At 39.4% G+C, this 25,078-nt stretch overlaps 1 protein-coding gene across 1 annotated transcript; it reads right to left on the bottom strand.

Annotated features, from left to right (window-relative positions):
- Positions 1–7,343: 7,343 nt before the first annotated feature.
- LOC141511326 (keratin, type I cytoskeletal 16-like) lies at positions 7,344–12,413 on the bottom strand. Its single transcript, XM_074220547.1, has 8 exons — positions 11,819–12,413; positions 10,875–10,957; positions 10,549–10,705; positions 9,807–9,968; positions 9,573–9,698; positions 8,560–8,780; positions 8,273–8,322; positions 7,344–7,663 (listed from the first exon to the last, which is right to left on the bottom strand). Exons 1-8 carry the CDS (start codon positions 12,359–12,361, stop codon positions 7,566–7,568), a joined length of 1,440 nt encoding a protein of 479 aa, XP_074076648.1. The 5' UTR covers positions 12,362–12,413; the 3' UTR covers positions 7,344–7,565.
- Positions 12,414–25,078: the final 12,665 nt, after the last annotated feature.

Below are 25,078 nucleotides of genomic sequence, written 5' to 3'. Positions count from 1 at the left end.
TCATTGTTCTCTCTGAGAAGAAAGAACAAACAGCAGCAATAGCAACTAGATCTGAGACTAGATCTGAACTCAGTTCTATCCTGACTCCAGAGTCTGTGCTCTCTGCACTATGACACCACCTGGCAGCCTCAATGGATCTTTAGCCACAGCACCTATTGCTGTTTGAGGGTTGGTTAAAGGAACAGGGGCTGTTCAGGCAAAGGGAAAATATGATGATTATGAACAGATGACTAAAGGGGCATGAATACTGCCTTCAAGTATTTTTAAAGCTATCTCACATAAGAGGAAATAAGCTTGATCTACTTAGTCACAGAGGGCAGAACTAGAACCAATGGGTGCAAGGTTTAGTAGTAAACTAAGATTGTATAGTAGAAGAAAAATAAAGAACTATCCAAGAGAGGAATAAACTGCCTTACCATAATAAAGTCTAGTATTTCCACATCAATTGAAAAACTTACAAAGTACTTTACATGTTTTTCATTTGATCTTCACAAGAATTCTGTGAAGCAGATGCTGTTATTGATCCTTATTTTACAGAAAAGGAAACTTTCAATTTTGAGATTCTGTAATTTTAGGATTTTTTCATCTTGCACATTCCAATCAAACCTTAGCTTCTATGAGCACTTATTGCCTTAATGCTCTCTCTGATGCACTTTCCAGCTGACCTGATTTGGCTCCTTATTATTACATAATAACATATATAATAACATATATTCTATAATTATCATACCTAACATTCTATAAGTGTTACATATGACATCTTCTACAATTACTATTATATATAACATATATTACATGTGATATCCTATTTTACATAACATATACATATTATATAAAATTCATAATCATTAAATATAAAACACATATCTATAATTATTATAATATATACTAACACATTCTATATTCTGTTATAATAATGTTATATAGTCTATAATTATTCTATATAATAGCCTATATTCTATAATAACTATAATAACAGTTCCCTCAAATTCCTCATGCCCCGCTGATTCTTGAGGACTTATAGTGACTCTTTATTTCTAGTTATAGGCTATACATCGTAAAGAAATAAACTTTGCAGCTTAGAAAGACCTTTGAGATCAAGTTCAGTAGCTCAAAAGAAACATGAGTTGTGCAAATATAGGGATACTTCCACCCTGAATGTTCACATGGACTATTTATGTTTGACTTCTGGTAGAACCTTCTGAGTTTTTTTTGGTCTGCTCAGTCAGTCACACACTCTGTACCTTGACCCCAGCAGAACATCATTTTGGTTTTCTTTAAGAATGAAGGACAACAAGGGGCAGCTAGGTGGCGCAGTGGATAGAGCACCAGCCCTGGAGTCAGGAGTACCTGAGTTCAAATCCAGCCTCAGACACTTAATAATTACCTAGCTGTGTGGCCTTGGGCAAGCCACTTAACCCCACTGCCTTGCAAAAACCTTTAAAAAAAGTAAAAAGAATGAAGGGCAACAACCAACCAACAAAGAAGGAAAAATGGATTAACCCTTTGTCTGCCTCAGTTTCCTCATCTGTAAAATGAGGTTATTAATAGTGTCTCTTTCCCAGGTTGTTCTAAGAATATAATGAGATACTTGTAAAGTGCTTTGCAAACTTTCAACATTATATATCATAATATACATAATATAGTTATTGATATATAATATGTATTAATCAGATATTATCATTATTTTAAGCATTCAACTTTGCTTCTTTTATTTTAATTATTCTTCCTGTTTACTTGTATGTAGTTTGTTTTCCAACTTCTATCTATTTCACTTTGCATCATTAAGTATGTCTTCCTATGCTTCTCTGAATCCATCACATTCAGGTTTCTTACAGCAATAATATTCCATTACATTTATATACCACAACAGCAACTTATATACCTTGGTATATATGAAATCTTTCTTTTTTTTATCATAAATGCACTTGCATTATATGCCTTAGAAATGGGATCTCTAGTTAAAAGATAGAGATTTTTGGCACTTTCTTAATGTAATTACAAATTGCTATTCAGAATGGTTAGATCAATCCATAGCTCATCAATAATGATGTGCCCTTCTTACCAATGCTTCTTCTTGACTCTTGCCATCTCTGTAACAATTGCCAATTTGCAGCATGTAAGATAAAACCTCACTTACTTTGATTTATTTGCATTCTTATTACTAATGATTTAGAGCATTCTTTCATATGATTGTATGTGATACATGTGTAGAGCTCACTAATTTGCTAAGATGGAAGATGCTAAGCAGCTAGTAATGTGGATTATCATAAAGACTGAAGTATTCATAGACATTCTGTAGCTGTTCTGGTTAGCCCACCGCAGTGCAGAAAGGGATCTTTTTCCACTGGTTGTGACACCAGAACTTTCATCATCTTCAAAGGGGCCTGAGTTAGAGACCTTCCCCTCTCCCCCAGGACATATGGTCCCAGGGAAACAAGTCTGATTCCTTGATCTTTTGTTCTTTTCCAGTCTAGGTTCTGAGATTGGATTCTCCAATGTAATTCAAGCCATAGAAAAATCTAGGTCAGCATCACACTCTGGGGAAGCCTGACCCAGAACTCCAGCCTAGCTAAAGCCAGGAGTTTCCCCTGTGAATTTAGTGGAACCAAAGCTATGAGAAACTGAGTTAAGTATTGATTCTCCTGCCACCCTACCCCAATCTGAGGTGGAAGTGGGGGATGAAACCATTTTAGCAAATTAATGAAGGTCTGCCCATGCACCAAAACTTCAATTACACTTATATCCACTGACTGTTCTGCTTCTGAGAACATTTTGTTCATTTTATTTGACCATATGTGTTGAGTTCTTAATTTGTCTAACCTCTCTTGTGAGTTCCAGGCCCAAAGAGCTATGACAAAGAGGTGACAGAGAATGCTAGTTGCCCCCCAACCCCCCACCCCCCACACTCTGAGACAGGGGAACAGGAATGTTACCACTACATCTCTTTCCTCCACATCCTTCTCTAGCAACTTTGTCTCTCCCATTTTTTTACATCCACAGTTGTCAGACTTCAATTTTCTGGTCCCATACAATTTATGAAAGATCCAACCTTGTCCTTTGGCTTTTCAAAGGAGCTATCTATTGTCAAAATCTATTGTTGGAAAGGATTATAGAGAAAATCTAGCCCAAATTTTCTTTTTATAATGTGAAAGCAATAACAATTTCTCATTAACTATATTGTGATAGAAGACTAATTCTGTTTAGGGAATACTAGACTTCAAATCAGGTCACTTTGCTTTACTGTTAGAAATTAAGCTTTTTTTACGGTAATTACAGTATCTTGGAAAACAAAGCTCATTATGTAAGGAGACCATCCCCTCAGGAAGAAACAAAAGAAGGTCACGTTTAAACTCAGATGAGTCTTCCTAACTCCAAACCCAGTATTCTAGCCACTGCAACACCTCACTGCTCTAAAGAAAAACCTATCACTCTTATTTTACTCACCTGGGAGTTACGAAAGTAAGTTATGGGACTAATGAGTAATTTATGGGACTAATGAACAGCTGTTTTACATTTATTTTAGATATGTGTTGTCTGAGTAGCAACACAAGGTCCATATTTTTTAACTATCCAGACTCCTTTAACTTATTTGTCCCATATACAAGAAATAAGCAGCTACAGAAAGCACCTCCCAACTGGCCAGGCAGCACATATGAATCTCTGAATGACTTTGGATTTCTTGAGCTCAGGAAGTAGCCACCCAAGTAAGGAATATCCACCTTAAGATCAATGCTCAATCACCTTTGTTCAGAGCAAGTACACGAGGCATCTAGAGATTTGAAATGCAATCTCAGGCTCCTTTGGAAAAGCACATGCTCTTACCAACAGGTTCATGTAGACCCAAAACTGCTGCCAGGAAGGAGAATGGACAGAGAAATCCCTTTCCTTCCACTAAAAATCCAAGGGTAAACTACAAAGAGATAGAAATGAGGAGAGAGAGAGAGAGAGAGAGAGAGAGAGAGAGAGAGAGATGATAGAACATTCTCCAGTCTCAGACTAGATGACAACTTAATTTAAAATGTTCTATATAACTTCAGATTTTCAGATTTAATTTGATCCACAGTCCTCCCTATGTGTGGAGTATTTAGCTCCTTCCCAGGCCTGAAAAATAAAAGGATAGTTTCCATACCAGAAACTCCCCAAGTCAATTTAGAATTGGCCTTACCTGAGTGTTTTGCATCAAGTTCATTTATTAATCCGACAAACCTTATAAGTCTCTTTCTCCACCAAAGAGAAAGCCTCCTCCTGATCATAGATGCTTCCATATCCCACCCACATTCCAAGGTAATCTCTTTGGAAACACAATTTAAAATCTCAGATTTCTTAAATTGAAAAGGACTTCAGTGGCTTTCTAGTCCAAAACAAAAAAATTTCTCCATTTCATGCAAGCAGTGATAGAGAACTCACTAACCTCGAAGGCAGTTCAGTCTATTTCTATATAGCACTAATTATTAGAAAATTTTTCCTTGTGGGAAGTCAAAAATCTTTCTCTATTTCTCTCCTCTTTGGGTTTCCCTCAAACTTGGTTTAACCATAACTCTCTCTTCAGATACAATAATACTTTATCACCTCATTTGGGTCTTTTGACCACTTGCAGATTATATAATCTGAGTATTGAAAACATGTATTTAATTTTTATTTATATAAAATTTAGATTAAATTGTGGTTTTTAAAAAATTTGCATGTTTTTAAAGTTATTTTGAATAATCAGCTTTTATTGCTTCCATTTAGCATATTTTTTCTTGTACATTGTACATTTTAACATAAACCTTTTATTTTGTTGCATAATGAGAATTGGATTGGAGCATATATATAATCAATCATGTGTCCCTCCTCCTGAAACCAAAGTGCTTTGGGAAGGGCTCCTGTTTGCTATATATTTGTAATTTGCCACTCAGGATTTACATGGACCAATTTAAGTCTATCTTATTTCTGATACAATCCTCCATTCACTCAGGAATCCTACCTTTATCACCCCTCCATAACCTTTGGTGTATTCTAGTTATTTCTGTGTGTTTGGGCAATTCTTCAATAAATCTTTCTGAATTCCCAGTGTTTTTTGGATGATAAGGGACACAGTGGTAACCCTTCTCTCTGCCCAAAGCTAAGATGTTATATTTACCATTCTCCCCATCTCTGAAGGGGGGAGGAGAAAAAAGGAGAAGGAAGAGGAAAAGGAGGAAGAAAATGATGATGATGATGAAGAAGAAAATGAAGAAAGAAGAACAAAAGAAGAGGAAAAAGGAGACGGAAGAAGGAGGAAGAGGAGAAGATACAGTCCCAAAGGATTCTTGCTACAGCCAGAGTAATCTTGGTCAGCCCATATCTAGCATACTCCAGCCAGAAATGGATTTTAGACAATAATTTATTGTGAGCTTCACTTTAAAACAATAAAAAATTCCACTTATTTGCTACTGTTCAGTTATTTTTCAGTTGTACTCACTTCTTTGTACCCCATTTGAAGTATTCTTGTCTAAGAAACTGGAGTGATTTGCATCTCCTTCTGAGGCCAACAGGTTAAATGATTTGCCCAGGTCACACAGTTAGTAAGCATCTAAGGATGGATTTGAATTCATGAAGAAGAGAGTTCCTGACTCTAGACCCTGCACTCTATCCCCTGTGCTATGTACTTGCCCAGTTAAACTTATATTAATTATTAAATAAGTTTAAGACCTTTAACAGGCAGTATCTATAGTTGCTTTCTCCCATTGAATAACTTTCTCTGCATTCACAACTGTATTTATGTATTTCCTTTTATCTAATTCTTGTCAATATGAATACTAACCATCAATTTCATCCCCTCGCTATGTTCTGCACACTGATCTTCCACTTCAGCTTTCTTTTGTATTATAGTTATCAATGCATGCCTCTTACCTTCCAACTACATTGTAAATTGCTTGAGGGCAGGCACAGAGACTTAGTTAAACTTTACATCTCCTCTATCATCTAGGATAGTTGTTTACATGCAATGGGCACTTATTAAACATTTATTGAGTGAACCTGTGACTTAATGAACAAATAAATGAATGAATGAATTTCATTAGAGCATCAGCCCTGGAGTCAGGAGGGCCTGAATTCAGATCTGGCCTCAGACATTTAATAATTGCCTAGCTGTGTGACCTTGGGCAAGTCACTTGAGCCCGTTACCTTGCAAAACTTGAAAAAAAAGGAGCAGAAAAAGGAAGAGGAATGTCTTCTCATTATTCTAGCTCTTTCTAGAGGTAGATAATGTGTCTTTCTCAGGAAAATGGGAGCTTCCAGAAAGTGAAGGCTGTATTTCTTCTTTCCTTTATCTTTTACAAGTACTAAGCACAGTTTTCTGTGCAAAGTAAAGAAAGAAGAAGGAATACAGGCTGACTCACTAAATGATCAGGCTTACTGTGATCTGAGTATGACACCTGAGAAAGTACTCTCTGTGACTCAGATCTGGACCTCAGAATAAGGAAACCTGAGTCAGTTCCAGAAGACCTTTTCTAGGTGGACATGTCACCCGTTTTCTCTAGACCTCAGTTTCCAATGAGAGAATTGAACTGATTGTAGGTCCACTTCTAAATTCTGTAATCCTCTATCTTATCTAAAGAAAAAAAGTGGACATGCTTCTAGATGTGCTTCCAGCTGGAACACTCACTTACTCTGCTGTTTTAATCTTGATCTCTAAGATATGACCACTAGGATAGTATTAATTTCCCTGAGACCCCTGTTTTAGGGGATCTGAGATTTGTTTCAGGGAGGTGGTAGGTAGAATGAAAGGAAGAGGCTCCTATTTAGTATAAATACCAATCTATAACACACACACACACACACACACACACACACACACACACCACCACCACCACCACCACCACCATCATCATCATCATGTGAAGAGATGACTAAGGTCACACACACCCACTTTGTGAGTTTCCCTGTCAGGTAGATACTTTGCCCCAAACATAAACTGCCACCCTGTACCAGGGGCAGTCTTACCCAAAGGGTGATGTTCACTTGGGTCACCCATACAACTTCTTCCCATCAATAAGTAGTTGAATGACAAGATTGTTACTGTTCAGTCATATTTGACTCTTTGTGATTCCATTTGGGGTTTTCTTGGCAGAGATATTAGAGTGGTTTACCATTTCCTTCTCCAGGTCATTTTACAGATGTGGAATTAAGGCAAACAGGGTTAAATGACTTGCCCAGAGCCACACAGCTAGTAAGTGTCTGAGGTCAGATTTGAACTCAGGAAGATGAGTTTTTCTGACTCCAACTGTACTAGCTAGTTGATAGATCTAAGTGAACCTTACCCACCATCCTTCTCTCCCATTCTCAATAATGAAAATCAAACTAAAGTTTGCAATAACCAGAAAATCAGCTTTATTGGAAAAACATAGGAAGAAAGAACTGGGTTGTACTCTGGGGAAAAGAGAAATAAAGTGGGAATGCAATAAAGCAACAGAAGTCCCCAGGTCCAGGAGCCCTAGAGGTCAGACACTCTCTACCATCAGGAGGTGAGAGTGACTGGCTGGGCCAGGATGAAGAACAGCAGACTATGCCTGTGGTCCAGCTATGGCAAGGAGCACAGATTAGTGCTTAGAACGCTGGCTTTGGCTTTGGCTTTGGCTGTGGGTGATGGACACAGTCTGCTCCTTGAGGATGGGGCGGGTCTGGCGCCCAGAGTACCCTACAAGAGGAAGAGGATAAAAAGTGTGAGAAGTCCATAGATTCAGAGTTTGAAGTAGGGACTGTGTAGAGAAAAGGCAATGCAGGGCCCCCTTCTCTCTGGAAGCCTTCCTCAGAAGCTCAGGAAAAAAATATGTTTAAACAAGCCCTTTTCCTACCACCCCAAAGGGAACAGTGCCCATCTGGGCTCAGTAAAATGAGGGGGAAGGCCTAGAAGAGGAAAGATCATTGGACCAATAGTCAAGAAAACTCAGTTTGAGTCCCAACTCTGTCCCTTAGTCACTGTCATCAAAGAGTTCATTTCATCTCTCTAAAACTCAAGATTCCTCTTCTGTAAAATGAAGAGACTAGACCAGAATCAGAAGTTCTTAACCTGAGGTCCATGAGTTGTTTTTTTTAATAGTTTTGAATATTTGAATATTTTGAATATTTCAACATGACTGGTTTTCTTTGCTATCTTCTGTATTTTATGCATTTCATAACTTTATTCTGAGGAGAGATTAGTAGATTTCACCAGACCGCCCAAGGATCCTTCCAACTCAGATGTCCTATGAGTCAATAGACTTTAAAAGGAGATTCAAATGTACAGATAGAAATGAGAGGACCTTACCTTCCTGAGAGGTGTAAGAAGACTGGCCAGATGAAACCTGGGAAGAAAGACTGCAAGCAAAGGAAAAAGTACAACTGTTAGAATAAGGTATTGTGGGTAAAAGAAATTCAGGATAGATTGGAGGGGGGAAGGGGGAAGGGGGAAGGGGGAAGGGGGAAGGGGGGGGGGAAGGGGGAAAGGGGGGAAGGGGGGAAGGGGGGAAGGGGGGAAGGGGGAAGGGGGAAGGGGGAAGGGGGAAGGGGGAAGGGGGAAGGGGGAGACAAACTGAGAGGGACTAGGCCACTCACTGGGCATCCTCTCCCTCCAGCAGGCGGCGGTAGGTGGCAATCTCCTGCTCCAGACGGGTCTTTACGTCCAGGAGAATCTTGTACTCTTGGTTCTGCTGTTCCATCTCACAGCGGAGCTGAGCCAGCTGTTCCTCAACGCTGACAATGAGCCCCTGGATCTGGGACAGCTGCAGACAGTAGCGGCCTTTGGTTTCTTCCAGGCTGTTTTCTAGGGAGGCTTTCTGAGAAGGAGAGAAAAGAAGACAAAGAATTCAGTAATAGTGGGATCCCCTCCACTGATAAGGAGCATGAAATTCTAGTTCCAACTCAATTCTGCCTCCAATATGTGTGGATCTGAAGCAAATGACCTCACCTTTCCACACGTTGCTTTTTTCTTCATCTATAAAATGGAACTAAAAGTATCTCCCCTACCTACTCTTTGGCAGTGTTATGAAAATAAAATAAAGGAAAAAAAATCTGTGAGGGGATGTTGTTGTTATTGAGAGTGATAGTGATGAAGATAGAAAAGTAATAATGGTAGAAAGAAAAAAAGAAAGAAAAAGAGAAAGGTAAGGAGGGAAAGAGAGAAAGGGAGGGAGGGAGGAATCTAGAAGGATGAATCAATAGGTAGATAGATGGATGGATGAATGAAAAGGTGTTTAACAAGCACTTACTACAGGAGTACAGAATTTGATATCAGAAGATTTAGATTTGTATCCCAGATCTACTATTTACTACTTCAAATAAGACTTCCTTGGAGGTTTTAGGTAGTGGATTTAAACAAGATCTCCTTCATAAACCCCTTGAGTACAAGAATTGTTTTTGTTTCTGTCTTTCTTCCAGAATTATCTAGCCCAGTGCCTACCACTCCATGATTGCCTATTGAGTTGAGGTGAATTGCAATGAGTCTCCAGTCACCTTCAAAGAGGGCTGTACCCACCTGAGCTTCAGTGTCCTTCCCTACAAAGTTAGGGGCTGAGTAGAAAAGGATAATGTCTTCAATGACCCATGATACTAGGAGCTGGTTCACTTACCATGCTGAGCTGGGACTGCAGGTCGATCTCTAGGGTCTGAAGGGTTCGCCTCAGCTCAGAGATCTCAGTCTTGCCACTCTGGATCATTTCGCTGTTGGTGGCTACTTCCCGATTGAGCTCCTCTGTCTAAAAGCAGAAAAAAAAAGCCAGGATGTTTGAGAGGAGGCAGAGAGAAAGGCTTTTTGAAGTAGGTTCACTCTGTCTCCAGAGGGTTCAAGAAGAACTGGCACCCACCTTGCTCAAGAACCAGGTCTCAGCATCTCTGCGGTTCTTTTCAGCCATTTGCTCATATTGGGCACGCATGTCATTCAGCACTTGGCTGAGGTCGACCCCAGGAGCAGCGTCCATCTCCACAGAGACATCGCCACCGGTCTGACCCCGCAGAGCATTCATCTCCTAGAGATGAAGAGAGACTTGGTTAGCTGTGCATTGCATCATGGGGATGGCCAGACTCCCCTTCTTGACTATTAACTGCACCTTCTCCCTATCCTCACAACTCTCATGCATGATGATCAGCTATAATACTCAACTTCTCTCAACAGGACAGTGCTCAAGAAGAATGGAAAAGGCCCTCACACTCAGAGAAAGAACTATGGAGTCTGAATGTAGACCAAAGCATACTCTTTTTGCTTTCAAATTTGTTTTATGGTTTTTTTCTCATGGCTTTTCTTCCATTTAGCTCTGATTCTTCTTTTATAACATGACTAATACTGAAATATGCTAAACTTGATTGTACATGTATGACATAATAGATTACTCGTTGTCATGAAGAGAGGGCAGGAAGGGAGGTAAGTAGAAAAGTGTGGAACTCAAAAGCTTACAAAAAGATGAATATTGAAAATGATCTTTGCATGGAATTGAAAAAATTAAATAAAATAACATTAAAAAAACTCACACACACTGAAGCTGGTTCACCTAAAAGAAAACTTTCCCCCAGTCCCCCTATCCCAACCTTGACCAGGGTCAGAGGCCTCACCTCCTCATGGTTCTTCTTCAGGTAAGCCAACTCCTCTTTCAAGCTTTCAATTTGCATTTCCAGGTCAGTTCTGCCCAGGGTCAACTCATCCAATACCCTGCGCAGGCCATTGATGTCAGCCTCAACAGTCTGTCTCAGGATCAACTCATGCTCATATCTGGGATGGGGAGGAGAGAAGAAGCAAGTAATCACTCAGGAGCTGCCCAGATCCTTCTGTTCACTTCGTCCTTCCCCAGGTCTTAAAAATTGCCAGAGCAGTCACCTCTTATCACCTATTCTGTGTTTTCACAGATGTTAACCTCCACTGACTGCAATCTTCTACTCACTTGTTTCTGAAGTCATCAGCAGCCAGCCTAGCGTTGTCAATCTGCAGTACAATCTGGGCATTATCAGTTGTAGCTGTTAAGATCTAGGTAGGGAAAATAACCCAGCAAGGCAGGATCAGCCTCAAAGTCTATCAGTCTCCTCTGCTGACCACCCATCCCCAAATTCAGGAATGACCTATTTTTCTGGGGTCAGAAGGGGAAAGCCTCAGTCACACATTGAAAATTCAGGAAGCATCAGGATACAATCTCCTCCAGATCAAAAATGTTCATTTCTTCCAAGCTCAAGGCTAAGCTATTTCAGATAACTAGAGATGCTCTGAGAGGCTAGACCAACATATTTCCTCTCCTTCCCACCTTTCTTGTACCTGAGCATTTAAAAATGGATGAAAAACAATATATAAGATGTGCTCAACTTGGAATCAATAAAATTTAGGTTCAAATCCTTCCTCATTTTATAGATGAAAATATGAGAAGTTAAACGATTTTCCCAAAGTCATCTGTAAAATAAGAGACTTGTACTAACTAGTCTAGAGGGTCCCTTTCAGCTCTTAATTGATGATCCTATGACTGGCAGACATCTTCTCTCCCACTGAGAAAAGATACAACTCCCTATTGCTCATAGGGGCTGGGTCATTTATTTTTCCCTACTTGGAAACAGAAAGACAGTATAGTAGAACAAGCTTTGGATACAAAGTGAGACAGCCTGGTTCAAATCTCAGTTCTACTACTTTATTACCTATGGCAAATTACTTCATCTTTCTGGGACTCAGTTTCTTCATATGAAAAAATAAAAGCCCAAGTAGCTACTGAGGTTTCTTCTACATCTACATTTACAAGTCTATCATTTCTTATACTCTACATGTTTGTCCATTTATATTCAGTTCTACTCCACACCCCAGGACTGAGATTAGATGGGACAGGTAGGAGTACTAAATGAGGCCTACCTTGTTCTTGAGATCCTCAATGGTCCTGAAATAGGGGTTGTAGTCTTTGACCTCACTTGGTCTCTGCCTCTGGTACCAGTCTCGGATCTTCACCTCCAGATCTGTATTGGCCTCCTCCAGGGCTCTCACCTTCTCCAGGTAGGCAGCCAGGCGGTCATTGAGGTTTTGCATGGTCACCTTCTCCCCACCAGCCAGAAGGCCATCCATACCTCCATAACCACCACCAAAACCACCACCATAGCCACCACCAAAACCAGCTCCACCTCCAAAGCCTCCACCAAAACCACTGCCTAGGGCCCCTCCAAAGCCACTGCTGCTGCTACTGCTGAAGCCTCCACCATAGCCTCCTCCCAGACCACAGGCCCCTCCAGAGGAGAAGCGGGAGGTTGTCACTGACATGCCCCCAAAACCTGAGCCCCCATAGACACTAGGGACTCTGCAGGAGCCACCACCCAGCATGGAGACACGGCTGGAGCCACCTCCAATTCCACAGGAGCCCTTCATGGAACTGGAAGAGGTGAACTGTCTGCTGCAGGAAGACATGATATCAAGAGAGAGAGTAGGATTTTCAGAGAGAGAGAGAATTCAGAAAGGATTGAAAAGGATGAGTGATGCTGCCTTGTGTCGCTCCAGACTTTATATACCCAACTGGGGAGGGAGGTGCCTGAGCCTCTTGCTGACTCCCCGTTCTCTTGAGAATTTCAACACCCCTGAGGTCTTAGGCAACTCCCAGCTCCTGGATTATTCACCTCCTGGGTCTACTCCCAGGTCTGCCATTTTTCCCATTCAGGAACTCCCACCTGCTAAGGGAGTATTAAGACAGAGAGAGAAAGAAGCATAAACCCAGTCTTCCCTGACTCAGGCTCACAACTCTAGTTTTCCGAGGCCCCAGGCTGATAAACAGGGAAACTGCCATTCCCCTCCCCAGACTCCATTGTGACAGATGGCGTCCTCTGGCTATGAGTCAGCTCCCATTAGTGCTTATTTCACCGGCCCTTCAGTTTCAACTTGAGCTAATGTCAGACCGTGGAGAAGGATGGACAACTTCTTCCAACTCCATCCTGGGGCCATCTCTCTGCTATTTCTGTTCCCCCAGTGCCATCTTCCCACTAAGGTCCAGTAGTGGATCTCTCTGTTTCAAGGGATCCTGGCCATAAAGACATATTCACCAACCACCTGCCCTATCTCGCCAACATTGTTGCCAATCCCCATAATAGTCTCCATTCTAGTTGGTTCCTATTCTACTGACTCCCATCTCTATATCATCAGTCCCCATTCTGCACAATGTCCTCCCCTCTTTTATTTGCCTAATCTTATCTATACCCTCTCAGACTTTGCTATTCTGAACTCAAAAACTATCAGAAGCACCTAATCCTACTCTTCACTCAACCATATTCAAATACCCCAGATCCTGCCAATCTGGGCTCAAAAAACCATAAGCCACTCTAATATCTCCTCTACTATAGTTCCCTACAGTAGAAAGAAACTAAATAATCTCTAAGAACTCTTATCACTCTAAAAAAAGTAGAGTCCTCAAACCCCAAGGGTTTCATGGATAGATTTTAGGGGCTCATGAATTTGAGTTTTTCAAAAATACTTTGATCACTCTATTTTTTATATAATTGGTTTCCTTTATAATCCTATTTATTTTATTTTATGCATTAGAAGAGGTCCATAGACATTACCAGGCTACCCAAGGGGTCAAAAACTCAAAAAGGGTCAAGAACCCCCTCTAAAAACAAAGTTTGCTGAGGCTGCTAATCTATTTCAGAGTCAACTTAAGCTAAGAGGCATGTATCCAGTGCTCCCTATTATGTATCTGCCTTCAAAAAAATGTAAGTTCCTTGAGGGCAGGAACTGTGACTTGTCAAATGCTTTTAGCCAGTGTTTAGAATAATGTCTGGATCCTCATATAGAAAATGACTAATCTGTAAACATGCTAAACACAAATGTACAAGTACAATGTTCACCAAACTGTTCGCCATTAAGGGAAAGGGGGGTGGGAAGAGAAGGGGGGGTGGGAAGGGAAGGTGGAAGGAAATTATGTAACTTTTTTTCCTTTCTTTTTTTTTAAGGATTTTTTATTTTGAGTTTTACAATTTTTCCACTAGTCTTGCTTCCCTCCCCCCACCCTCCACAGAAGGCAATCTGTCAGTCTTTACATTGTTTCCATGGTATACATTGATCTAAATTGAATGCGATGAGAGAGAAATCCTATCCTTAAGGTAGAAAAATAAAGTATAAGAGATAGCAACATTTATGTAACTTTTAAATAATGCATATGTGTCATAATGTTGGAAATTGGAAAAATAAAATAAAATATCAATTGTGAAAATAAAAAAAAAAGAATAATGTCTGGAACATTAAAAAAAAAAAGTCTGTTTGCTTCTTCCCTTCCTTCTAAGGCTATGATCATAGTAATTTAGTGGGAAACACACTGAACTGGAACTCAAGAAACCCAGATTCTCATCTTAGTTGCTAACATTAATTCATCCTGCAACCTTGAGCAACACACTTTCTGGGGGGGTGGGGGACACTGGGAGGGATGGGAGTAACAGCTCAGTTTTCTGCTCTATAAAATAAGATTAGACTCTATGATCCCCAAGGTCTTCCTTCTAGATTCAAGATTCTATGTTTCTAAACATACTGTCTCCTCGATTAGATTCTAAATTCAAAGACCAAACATTTCTTAGATCTCCCCCTTTGAAACTCAGAAGGCTATTCTCTTTCCAACAAGATGCTGACTTGGGAAGGGGAGGGGGAAGGGGGAGGAGGAGAAGTGGGATTTGTTTTTTGGTTTTGGTTTTGGTTTTTTTGGTGGGAGGAATAGTGTTGCTATGCAGGTAAACTGAAGTACATAAAATGACCAAATAATCTGGCTTTGGTGTATTCACTGAGGGTTGGAGCAGGAACGCTAGGGCTAGGAGAGAATTCAATTCTGCCTGAGCTCAGCTCAGGAAAGCTGCCAAGAAAGGCGCAGTTAGAAATTGCCCCATCTCAGCACTTCAGGAACCCAGGGTTTTGCTAGAACCACCTAAAGCTACTTGACAGAAGAGTAATCAGGGCACTCCCCACCAGAAACACTCATGCCCATAGGCTATCAGCCCATTGCACTCATACCTATCCTTCCTAGAACTTACACCATGGAAACCAGGGATATATTGCTCAGGCAGTGACTCTAGCCATAGCTACTGCAGATTCCAAGGAGAATCTTGTCACCAGTCCTTAGCTCCTTCAACATGATAGGATTTTACTGGTGACCTTGAACTAACAACTTAACTATGCCTCAGTTTCCTCATCTGTAAAATAAGGATCCTTCCCAAAGTTGTTGTGAGTTTGTATCACATGTATGATATGTGTCACTTTGTAAATCTTAAAGCATAATGTAAATGTCACCCATTGTTATGATCCATCCTTCACAGAGCCTCCAAAATGGCATCCCCCTGCTCAAAAATCTTCATTAAAGGGGCAACTAGAACACTGGCCCTGGAGTCAAGAGGACCTGAGTTCAAATCCAGATCAGACACTTAATAATTACCTGTGTGATTTTGAGAAAGTCATTTAACTACATTGCCTTGCCCCCCCAAAAAAAAATCTTCAATAGCTCCTTATTACCTTCAAGATAAAATAGAAAATTCCTCTGTCTAATATATAAGACCCTGCCTAATTTGGCTTAGATCTCTCTTTTCAGTTTTCTTTCATACTATTCTTCCGGCACACTGATTGCAGTTCATCATGCTCTCTCCACCCTTCGTGCCTCCCCACTCACCATATCTGAAGCACTACCTTCTTTTCTCTGCCTCTTCCCTCAAGATGTAGCTCATATGGTTCCTCTTCCATGAAGCTTTCCCTCGTCCTGCAGTCCTCCTGTCACACTAACCCAAAAAAAATTGCTGTCACACTATTCCAAACATTCTTAGGGTCCTTTTCTTGGCTCTCCTCTCCCCCCCGCATCTCATTCTCATGTATTGTATTATTTATTTGGATATCTGCTAGAGTCCCTTACTACATAATAAGCCCCTTCATGAAAAGGACACTTAGTGTTTCAACTTTGTATTTCCATGGCTAACATGGAATTTAACTGAATTGAACTGAGAAAGGTGAAACTGTATGGAAGCAAGAGATACAGAGGTGGCACTTCCAACTTTGGTCCTAGAATCAAGAGGGCTGAGTAGAAAGATTTAGTTCTGATGGGAAAAATCTTTGTCATTGGTTTCCTCACTGGGGCTGCTCACCACCCAATGAGTCAATGAGAAGAGAGCATATTAACTCCATAGGACAAGAGGAAGAGAGAAATCACTGACTGTTCCCAGAAACTGCTGAAAGAAAAACACAGAATGTACAACTAACTACTCCCCTGCCCCGCCAAGCCACACCTGCCATTTCATCTTATGTCTTCACAAGGAAGGAGATGGGCAGCAGGGGCTCCTTCAGACCCACAGGTCCCTCTGTGGGCAATGCCATCCTCTGTGAATCAAAGAGATTGCCCCTGATGGTCCCCTTGGGGAGCTCCTGCCCTGTAGCTGAGGAATAATTAAGAAAGGGAATTAGTTGGGAGGAGAGGAATAACTCCACCAGTTTATAATACAAAGGTCTTTAGACTAATAACTCAAGGTCATAACACAGAATCTTAATACCCAGGAAAGGTCCCACAAACAATGCACCCAAGCCTCAAATGTACCCAATTCATCTAGGTGTGGAGAGATGGAACATCCTTGGAAAGAAGACAGGGACCCTCCCCCCTTCTCAACAACAAGTCATGCATAGAGCAAAAGATGCAGTAGAATGCAAGCTTCTATTTCCCTTTTTGGAGCTCCTCAGTTGGAGCTCAATAAATGCACATTGATTAACTGAATTATCAATTGATTTGAGGGAAAGAGAGGAGTTTACCTCAGTTTACCTCATTTTACCATTTAGCAGCTTCTCATTTTAACTAATTATTCTTGCTAATCAGACACTAAACTCTGGAGTTTCGAGAAGGATGCAATGACTATCATCAGCCCTTAAATTCTCTGCCTTCTAAATGCAGTCTCCTAGAACAAAGTTTTAGTTACCCCACTCTAGTTGCAATGTTCCAAATACATATTAGCAGTTTATACTACTCCTCTCCCCTCCCTACATGTATTTCCCTAGGCTGCTTTTGACAGACTTTCCTTTCCTCCTTGCATCCTACTCTTTCTATTTTTTAGCCTGATTTCACCTAAAAAGGAATGTGGAACCCCAGTGGGATGACCACTCCCCTCAGGGAGCATTGGGCCCCACCAGAGGTAGCCTTACCTAGAAAATGTGCTATTCTGGATATCTCAAAACTGGCCTATGTCCTGAAGTCAATGCCCCAAGAGGGATACTATGAATTCAAGAAATCTGTACAAATGCCTTAAGATAATCAGAATTTCATTATTTCAGGGGAGGTAGATGGATGGAGTACTGGTGCTGGAGTTAAGAGGACCTGAGTTCAAACTTGACCTAGGACTGTGTGACTCTGTGCAAGTCACTTAACCCTGATGGCCTCCCCCCCAAAAAAAACTACATAATTTCAGACCCAGAAGAGATCTCAGAGTTATCTGTAGCTCACTTACCTGAACAAGAGTCCCCACTACATCACACCCAGCAAATAATCATCCAGCCTTCATCTGAAGAGCTCAAGTGAGGATGAGCCTCCCCCACTCCCACTAGAAGCAGCCCACTCCTTTTTGAGAGGTCTCTGTTAATAAGATCTTCCTTGTATCAAGTCTATTTTTCCTCCACTACTTCTGCCCACTGAAGTCAAGCAGAAGTGAACTGAAGCCTCTTCCACTGAAGACATCTTGAAGTACTTGAAAATAGTTATTAAATCAATCAATCAACAAATATTCAATCAGTTTCTTCTATTTGGCAGGTACTGTGCTAGGAGCTGGGGATGCAAAGAGAGAAAAGAAACCAGTCCCTAACCTCAGAAAGCTTACATTCTATGGGGAAGAGAAAACATATATGTGTGAATGTATAAATAATATAAAATGTGTATGAATATATGTGTGCATATAAATATATGTGTGTGCAAATCTGTGTGTGGATATGTATGGAATACATATATGGATATGTGGATATTTGTGTATATATGTATATAAAAATTAAATGTGTGTGGACATATGTGGTTATAAATATATGTGTGGATATATGTGGTTATGAACATATGTGTGTGACTAAATGTGTGTATTGTGTGGGCATATAGTATATGTGTATGGATATGTGTGTGAATATATATGTATATATGTACAACATAATAAATATAAAGAAATTAATTCAGACTATTCACTGAAAGGTCAAATACTGAAGCTGAAGCTTAAACACTTTGACCATATAATGATAAGATGGGATTCATTGGAAAAGACCCTGATATTGAAAAAAGACTGAAGGCAAAAGGAGAAGGATCCTGGCAGAGGATGAGAGGTCTAAAAAAATGGACAGATTTGGAGAGATAGTGGAGGATGGAAAAACCTGGCATGCTATGGTTCATGGGGTCATGACCAGTAGGGCATGACTGAACAACAATTCTGTGTCATAGTGAACAGAGATCTGACCTCAACATTCTTGGCACCTATGAGCCAAATGCTTTACAGATAATATATCATTTGATCCTCACAATAATCCTAGGAAGCATGTGCTGTTATTAATCCCCATTTTAGAGTGAAGGCAGCCAGAAGTAAAGTGACTTGCCCAAGACCACAAGGCTAGTAAACATTCAAAGGCAAATTTGAACTCAGATCTTCCTAACTTCAGGTCCAGAGCTTGATCCATTGCACCATCCACTATTATGACCTGAGTTTAAGTTTGATCTCTGACACATAATGGCTACATAATCCTGAGCCAGTCATTTAATCTCTCACTGCTCCATCAATCATCAACCACTATTTATTAGGTATCTACTATGTATAAATTTTCTAAGTAACTGTAAGACCATTAATTACAGAAAAGGGTCAACCCACATGGGGGAGGGGGGAATCTCACTGTTCTCATGAAATTACCAATCTAATCTCTAGACTAATATGAAATAAATACAAAAATACAAGATAATGTTGGAGAGTCACTAGTAACTTGCAGGATCAAGAAAGATCTCACAAAGAAGGTAATAAAAGCTTTTTTTTGAAGGAAACGAAAGACTCTAAGAGGGGAAAATGAGGAAAGAGTATTCTAGGCATGCAGCATATGCAAAGACAGGGAGATAAGACATGTGATATGTGTGAAGAACTGCAAGAAAGCTATTTTGGCTGGATTAGAGAGAATATGAAAGAGGAACAATGTACAATAAAGCTAGAAAGACTAGAACCAAATTGTGTTGTTCATTCATTATAGTCCTGACCAACTCTTCTTAGAGGATATCTTAGCAAAGATACTGAGGGAAACAGGGGTAAGTGACTTGCCCAGGGTCACATAGCTAGTAAGAGATTGGGGATTGGATTTGAACTTAGAAAACTAAGACTCACTGACTTCAGGCTCTATCCTCTGTGCCACATAGCTACCCAACCAGGTTGTGAAAGGCTTTAAATTCCAAAACAGCTCGTGTTTGAAAATAGCTAGAGTACACTTCTGTTATCCAGGGGATGATGGAAGCCGCAGTGTTAATAGACCATATATCTGTGATTCCCCATATTACTTTTCCTGGCTCAGGGATCCAACCCTAATAGGAAAAAGTTCCTCTGATTCTGGTATACAGAGATGGACATCCTGTTCTTAGTGCCCTGGATATCCTGGACCTGGTGTTTAAAAAACTCAAATCTCCCCTCTTAGCCTTCTCTTCCTAAACCAAACAACACAAGTTTCTTTAGTCAATCTTCATATAAAGCTCTTTTGCATCCCAGTTATACTTCAGTTTATCAATGACCTTCCTCCAAGATGGCACAAGGCTGAATACCATCCTTCAGATATGATCTGATCTGAAGAGAAGATTTTTGAATACAGTCCTACCTACTGGTTTGGGTAAAGATTTCTAAGTTTTGTCAGTTCTGTCAATCTTAATTTCTGTGTAAACTTAAGCAAATCTCTTTGGACCTCAGTTTCCTAAACTGTCAACTAGATACAATTGGAGTTGAAGTAGAGAACTCTAAGTACCTTCCAGCTCTCAGACCTTTAATTCTGAAAATAAATTCTTAAGACCATTGTTATTCAAGGCCCTCACCCACAGAATGCTATATTCTAGAGAAAATAAGTTCCTCATTTCATTATATGCTTGATATCTCTTTGCTTTTGTTCAATGATGATGATGAGATGATGATAGCATTTATATGGTGTTTAAAGGATTACAAAGCACTTTGTATATGCCATCTTACTTGAGATTCACAACAAATCTATGAGGTAGGTACTACTATTATTCTCATTTTATGATGAGAAAACTGATGTTGAAAGAGGTGACTTGTCTAAGATCACACAGCTAGTTAAGTGTCTGTGGCAGAATTTGAACTTGAGGCTTCCCTAACTCCAGGTCCCACCCATTATTCACCATGCCATCTAACTGTACCACCTCCCATTCCATGCCTAAAATATTTGCCCTGTCCTTCTCATCTTCACTTAATAATCCAACCTATCCTTCAAGATCTTGCTCAAAAGACAGCCTTTTCCCTGAAGTCATCCTTTATCTCCACAGCCCTCAGGGATCTCTCCTTAGAACACCCATAGTTCCTTGATTGTTCCTCTTAGACACATTATTTTACTTGGTATTAGAGTTATAGGTCTCCTTCTAGAACAGAAGGAGGCTCTCCTTGAGGGCAAAAATCATGTTTCATTTATCTTTGCATCAGTGCCTGGCCAGGTAGAGAGGAGGAATGTCCTGTGTAGTGGACAGAGAGAAGGTCAGTTTGACTGGATTATGGGTTATATATAGATGGGGAAGTAATGGACAAGGAGGATGGAAAGATAGATCAGGGACAGTATGTTGAAGGAAGGAGAGGAGGGAGGAGACAAAGAGGCCTTGCACTTTGTATAGGTTTACTGCATGTTGAATTGAGATACTGTAAGAGGGATGGGAGAAGAAAAGGAGAGACAGAAAGAGACAGGGAAGAGAGAGAGAGAGAGAGAGAGAGAGAGAGAGAGAGAGAGAGAGAGAGAAAGAGAGAGAAAGAGAGAGAAAGAAAGAAAAGGGGTCAGAGGCAACCTCTCAATGTGATGTGACCCCCATGGAGGGCTGACTAGCCCAGCAAGGACAGCTTTTTTTTTTCTTAGACTGTTGTCTATCTTGGGGATACACTCATTGTTTTCAATGATTTTGGATATAATAAATATTTGTCCTAATGCTAAGGAGATCTCAATGAAAGAGAGGTAGGTTTGTTTATCCCCATCACCAAAATATTAGTGGATCAGGTCACTGATATTCCCCTGCTTCAACTCTCTACCCCCAGAAAAGGACAAACAAGTCAAATTCCCACCTAAAGTGTATTTTCCATTGTTCCAGGGGAAAGAATTACTTGCCTCCTTCCTCCTATTCCTAAAGGTTAGACCTGAAGTTCGTGTGATGATGGGGAGAAGTCATGAAGCCTTATAGCAGAACACACCAGGTCCAGGATATCCAGAACACTAAGAATAGGATGTCCATCTATGTATACCAGAATCCAAAGAACTTTGTCCTATAGGGAGTTGGATCCCCTGAGCCAGGACAAGAAATATGGGGAATCACAATAATATAGGTCTATTGAAACTGTGGTTTCCATCATCCCCTGGATGTGCACTCTAGGTTCCTTCTTTTATTTGTTCATTCCATAAGCATTATCAAGTGTCCTCTATTGGCAATTCTCTCTGCCAGGCACTGGAAGAAGCACAAAAAGAGATGAGATCCAGGGGTGGCACCTAGTGGCCAATATTCTGATGATGAAATTCTCAAAACTGAATTGACCTGGACCTCAGATAACAGATTCAAAGCCAAACACTGTCTGGGTCACTGGTTGCAGTCTTTCCAACCAGGTAGGGTCTGCCACAGCTTGTACTCTTCTGGCATTCATTTTTAAAGAAAAGAAGACTCATGCTGGGTCATTGGACTCAGAAAATAGATGAGGAAGTGGCACACTCCTTTTTAGATAAAAGGTAAGAAACTGCAGGCACTAAGGGTTCCATACCCTGAATGATACAGCCTCTGTTTTGTTTAAATGTTTTTCATCATCACAAAGAAGAGTTTATTGATAGAGGAATATTTCTCAAATATATGAGATATAAAAATAAAAAACCTTTTAAAAAGCATTTTTATTTTATTTTATATTTATCATATTATATTTTATGAGTTTATTTATACATTTACTTATATGGATATTTTGTATTAGATATTTATGTTTATTTAAAACTTTTTAACATTAAAGGATTGTGAAACTTGGTGTGAATTATTTAAGGGTGAGTGTCTAGGTTCAAATCCCCACCAAACTGAGGCATAGGAGTAGGCATAGGAATAGTATGAAGATGAATGTACATAAATAACTCTTACAGAAGCTAGATAACTTTCAGTGCTGGCAGACTATCAACTGAGCCTCACAAGAAACCACATGAATTAGTTGTAGAAATATACTTAGTTTCATATTACACATGGGGGAATTAAGACTCAGAGGAGTTATATACACAGAAAAGTGACATATATACAACTCCATGGCAAGTGAGCATCAAGGGATAGATTTTTTATCTAGTCTTCCTGTGCCCAAATCTAATGATCTTTTCACTTTACTCTCTACTAATTGTTATTAAGTCATTTCAGTTATGTCTAACCCCTTTGGGGTTTTCTTAACAAAGATACTGAAATGATTTGCTGTTTCCTTCTCCAGTTCAGCTCATTTTGCAAATGAGGAAACTGAGGCTAACAGGATAAAGTAACTTGCCCAGGGTCACACAGCTAGTAAGCATCTGAGGCTGATTTGAACTCCTAAAGTTCTCCCTGATTTCAGGTCCAATGTTCTATTCACTGTTCCATCTAGCTGCCCCACACAATGTCATATAAGGGAAGGAATCAATTAGGGTTAAATGGTTTGAAGGATGAATAAAGTTTTAGCAGGTAGAAATAAGGTAAAAGATTCTAATCAGAGGTTACAGTATGAGCAAAGACTGGAGGTAAAAATTGCAAGCTGGGAAGGAACTGTGAGTTGTTCAATTTGGTCTGAGTAGAGTGTATAGGCAGGGAAAAATATGAGTCAAAGCTGAAGAGATAGAGTTGGTATTGCATTATGGAGGAACTTGAATGATAGGAAAAGGAATCTGGGCCTTAGTAAGTAATAGGGAGCCAATAAAGGTTGTTTTTTCATTTCTATTTGTCTTGAACTTAAATACAAAAAGATGAAAAAAGGAACATTTCCATGTATATAGTAATATATATATATATATATATATATATATGATTCAATATAAAACCGTGAATTTCCATTTCACACTGTTATTTTTTTTAATATATATATAATAAAATGCTGCACTTCATTTTCAAAGTTACCCTGCTTTTCGGTGCTTCCTCCTAAATTTTATTTTGTTCCCTGCTGGATACTTTTTGTTTTTTTCACTCTCCCTCCCCACCCCAACCCAGAGAAAGCTACCATTAGACTCAAATATATATTTCCATATATATGTAAAATCATACTATAAATACTTCCATTTATTAGTTCTTTTTTTTAATGGGGATAGTATCTTCCTTTATAGAGCTCTGTAATTGATTTTAGTATTTATAATATTCAAAATGACTTAGTTCAAAGTTGTTCTTAGGACAATATTTCTGTTACTCATATACAACATTATTCTTCATTATTTCATCAAGTGTTTCCAGATTTTTCTAAAATCAACCAGTTCATCATTTCTTAGAGATCAGTTGTATGCCATCCCAATCATTTACCACAACTTTAGTCATTCTCCAATTAAAGGCATACTCTCAATTTCTAATTCATTGCCACCACAAAGAGAGCTGCTATAAATATTTTAGAAAACACAAAGTTTTCTTTTCCTTTTTCCTTAGTCACCTTGGGAAATAGAACTAATTGTGGTATTACTGGGTCAAAAGGTTTTATAACTCTTTGGGCATAATTTCAATTTACTCTATATCATTTCACATTTCTGATAATAGTGAATTAATGTCCCAGTTTTTCCAGATCCCCACAACATTTGTCACTTTTCCTTTTCATCATTTTAGCCAATCTGGTAGTTATAAGATGATAACACTAAGTTGTTTTGATTTGCATTTCTCTAATCAACACTTATTTAGAGCATTTTTTATATGATTATATTTATTTTTCATTTCTTCATTGGAAAAACTGCCTATTCATATATATCTAACACATCAATTGGGGATGACTTGTGTTCTTATAAATTTGACAGAGTTCTTTAAATATTTGAGAAATTCAATTTTTATCTGAGAAACTATCTACAAAATTATTTTCCAATTTTCTGCTTTTCTTCTAATCTACATTTTATTTGTGAAATTTTTTTAATATAATCACAATTATCCATTTTATACTTCACAATGCTTTCTATCTCTTGTTTATTCATAAATTGTTCTCCTATTCATAAATTTGATAGGTAATATGCTCCATGTTCTTCTAATTTTCTAGTGATATCTTCCTTTATATCTAAGTCATTTAACTATTTTGACTTTACCTTGGCAAGAGTGTAAAATATTGGCCTGTGCCCAATTTCTACCAGACTACTTTCCAGTTTTCCCAACAATTTTTACCAAATAATGAATTCTTATTCTACAAGTTTACCAACGAACGTTTTTGAATAAAGTAGAGAAAGTTTCTGATAGGTCCAAGCTACATATTCAAGAACAGAAATCATTTAGTTGTGCATGGGATGGTTTGAAAAGGTTCCTAGACTTAGAGAAAATACCTCAGAGGTTACTGTTCCTACCATTTTATTTTACAGATGAGAAAGCAGAGACCCAGAGAGGTTAAGTGACTTACGCACCTAGAGAATAAGAAGTAGGGATGCAATGTTCTCTGACTCCAAATCCAGAATTCTTTCTGCTTAACCCATTTTAAGAGGCTTTTATAATGGTAAAGATAATCATGACCTGATACCCCTCCTCCCAGGGTCCAGCCTCCTACCTTTTTGTTGGCATCCAGTGGCAAAACTGAAGTGAATGAATGAATAAGGCTTGGTGACTGAATGTGAGAAGGGATGGAAGTCAAAGTTAATTGAGTTGATGAGCTGGAAGACTGAGAGGAAAAAGAGTGCCATCAATAAAAATTGGAAAGTTTATAAGAGGGGTTTTCAAGGAAACAATATTAAATAATATATAATTAGTTTACTGTTTTGTATGTTTCAGTGGGAGATATC

Source organism: Macrotis lagotis, chromosome 2, assembly GCF_037893015.1.
Source record: "Macrotis lagotis isolate mMagLag1 chromosome 2, bilby.v1.9.chrom.fasta, whole genome shotgun sequence".
NCBI classification, from domain to species: Eukaryota; Metazoa; Chordata; class Mammalia; order Peramelemorphia; family Peramelidae; genus Macrotis; species Macrotis lagotis.
This window is presented reverse-complemented; position numbering and strand designations above follow the sequence as displayed.

What these genes read in the sequence shown, in the direction of transcription:
- LOC141511326 (XM_074220547.1), bottom strand. Translation starts at nt 12,361, where the DNA reads ATGTCTTCCTGCAGCAGACAGTTCACCTCTTCCAGTTCCATGAAGGGC. An exon ending in GCTGATGACTTCAGAAACAA is followed by an intron (nt 10,706 to 10,874) that starts GTGAGTAGAAGA and finishes TCCCCATCCCAG; the next exon opens with ATATGAGCATGAGTTGATCC. An exon ending in TGAAGAAGAACCATGAGGAG is followed by an intron (nt 9,969 to 10,548) that starts GTGAGGCCTCTG and finishes CTTCATCTCTAG; the next exon opens with GAGATGAATGCTCTGCGGGG.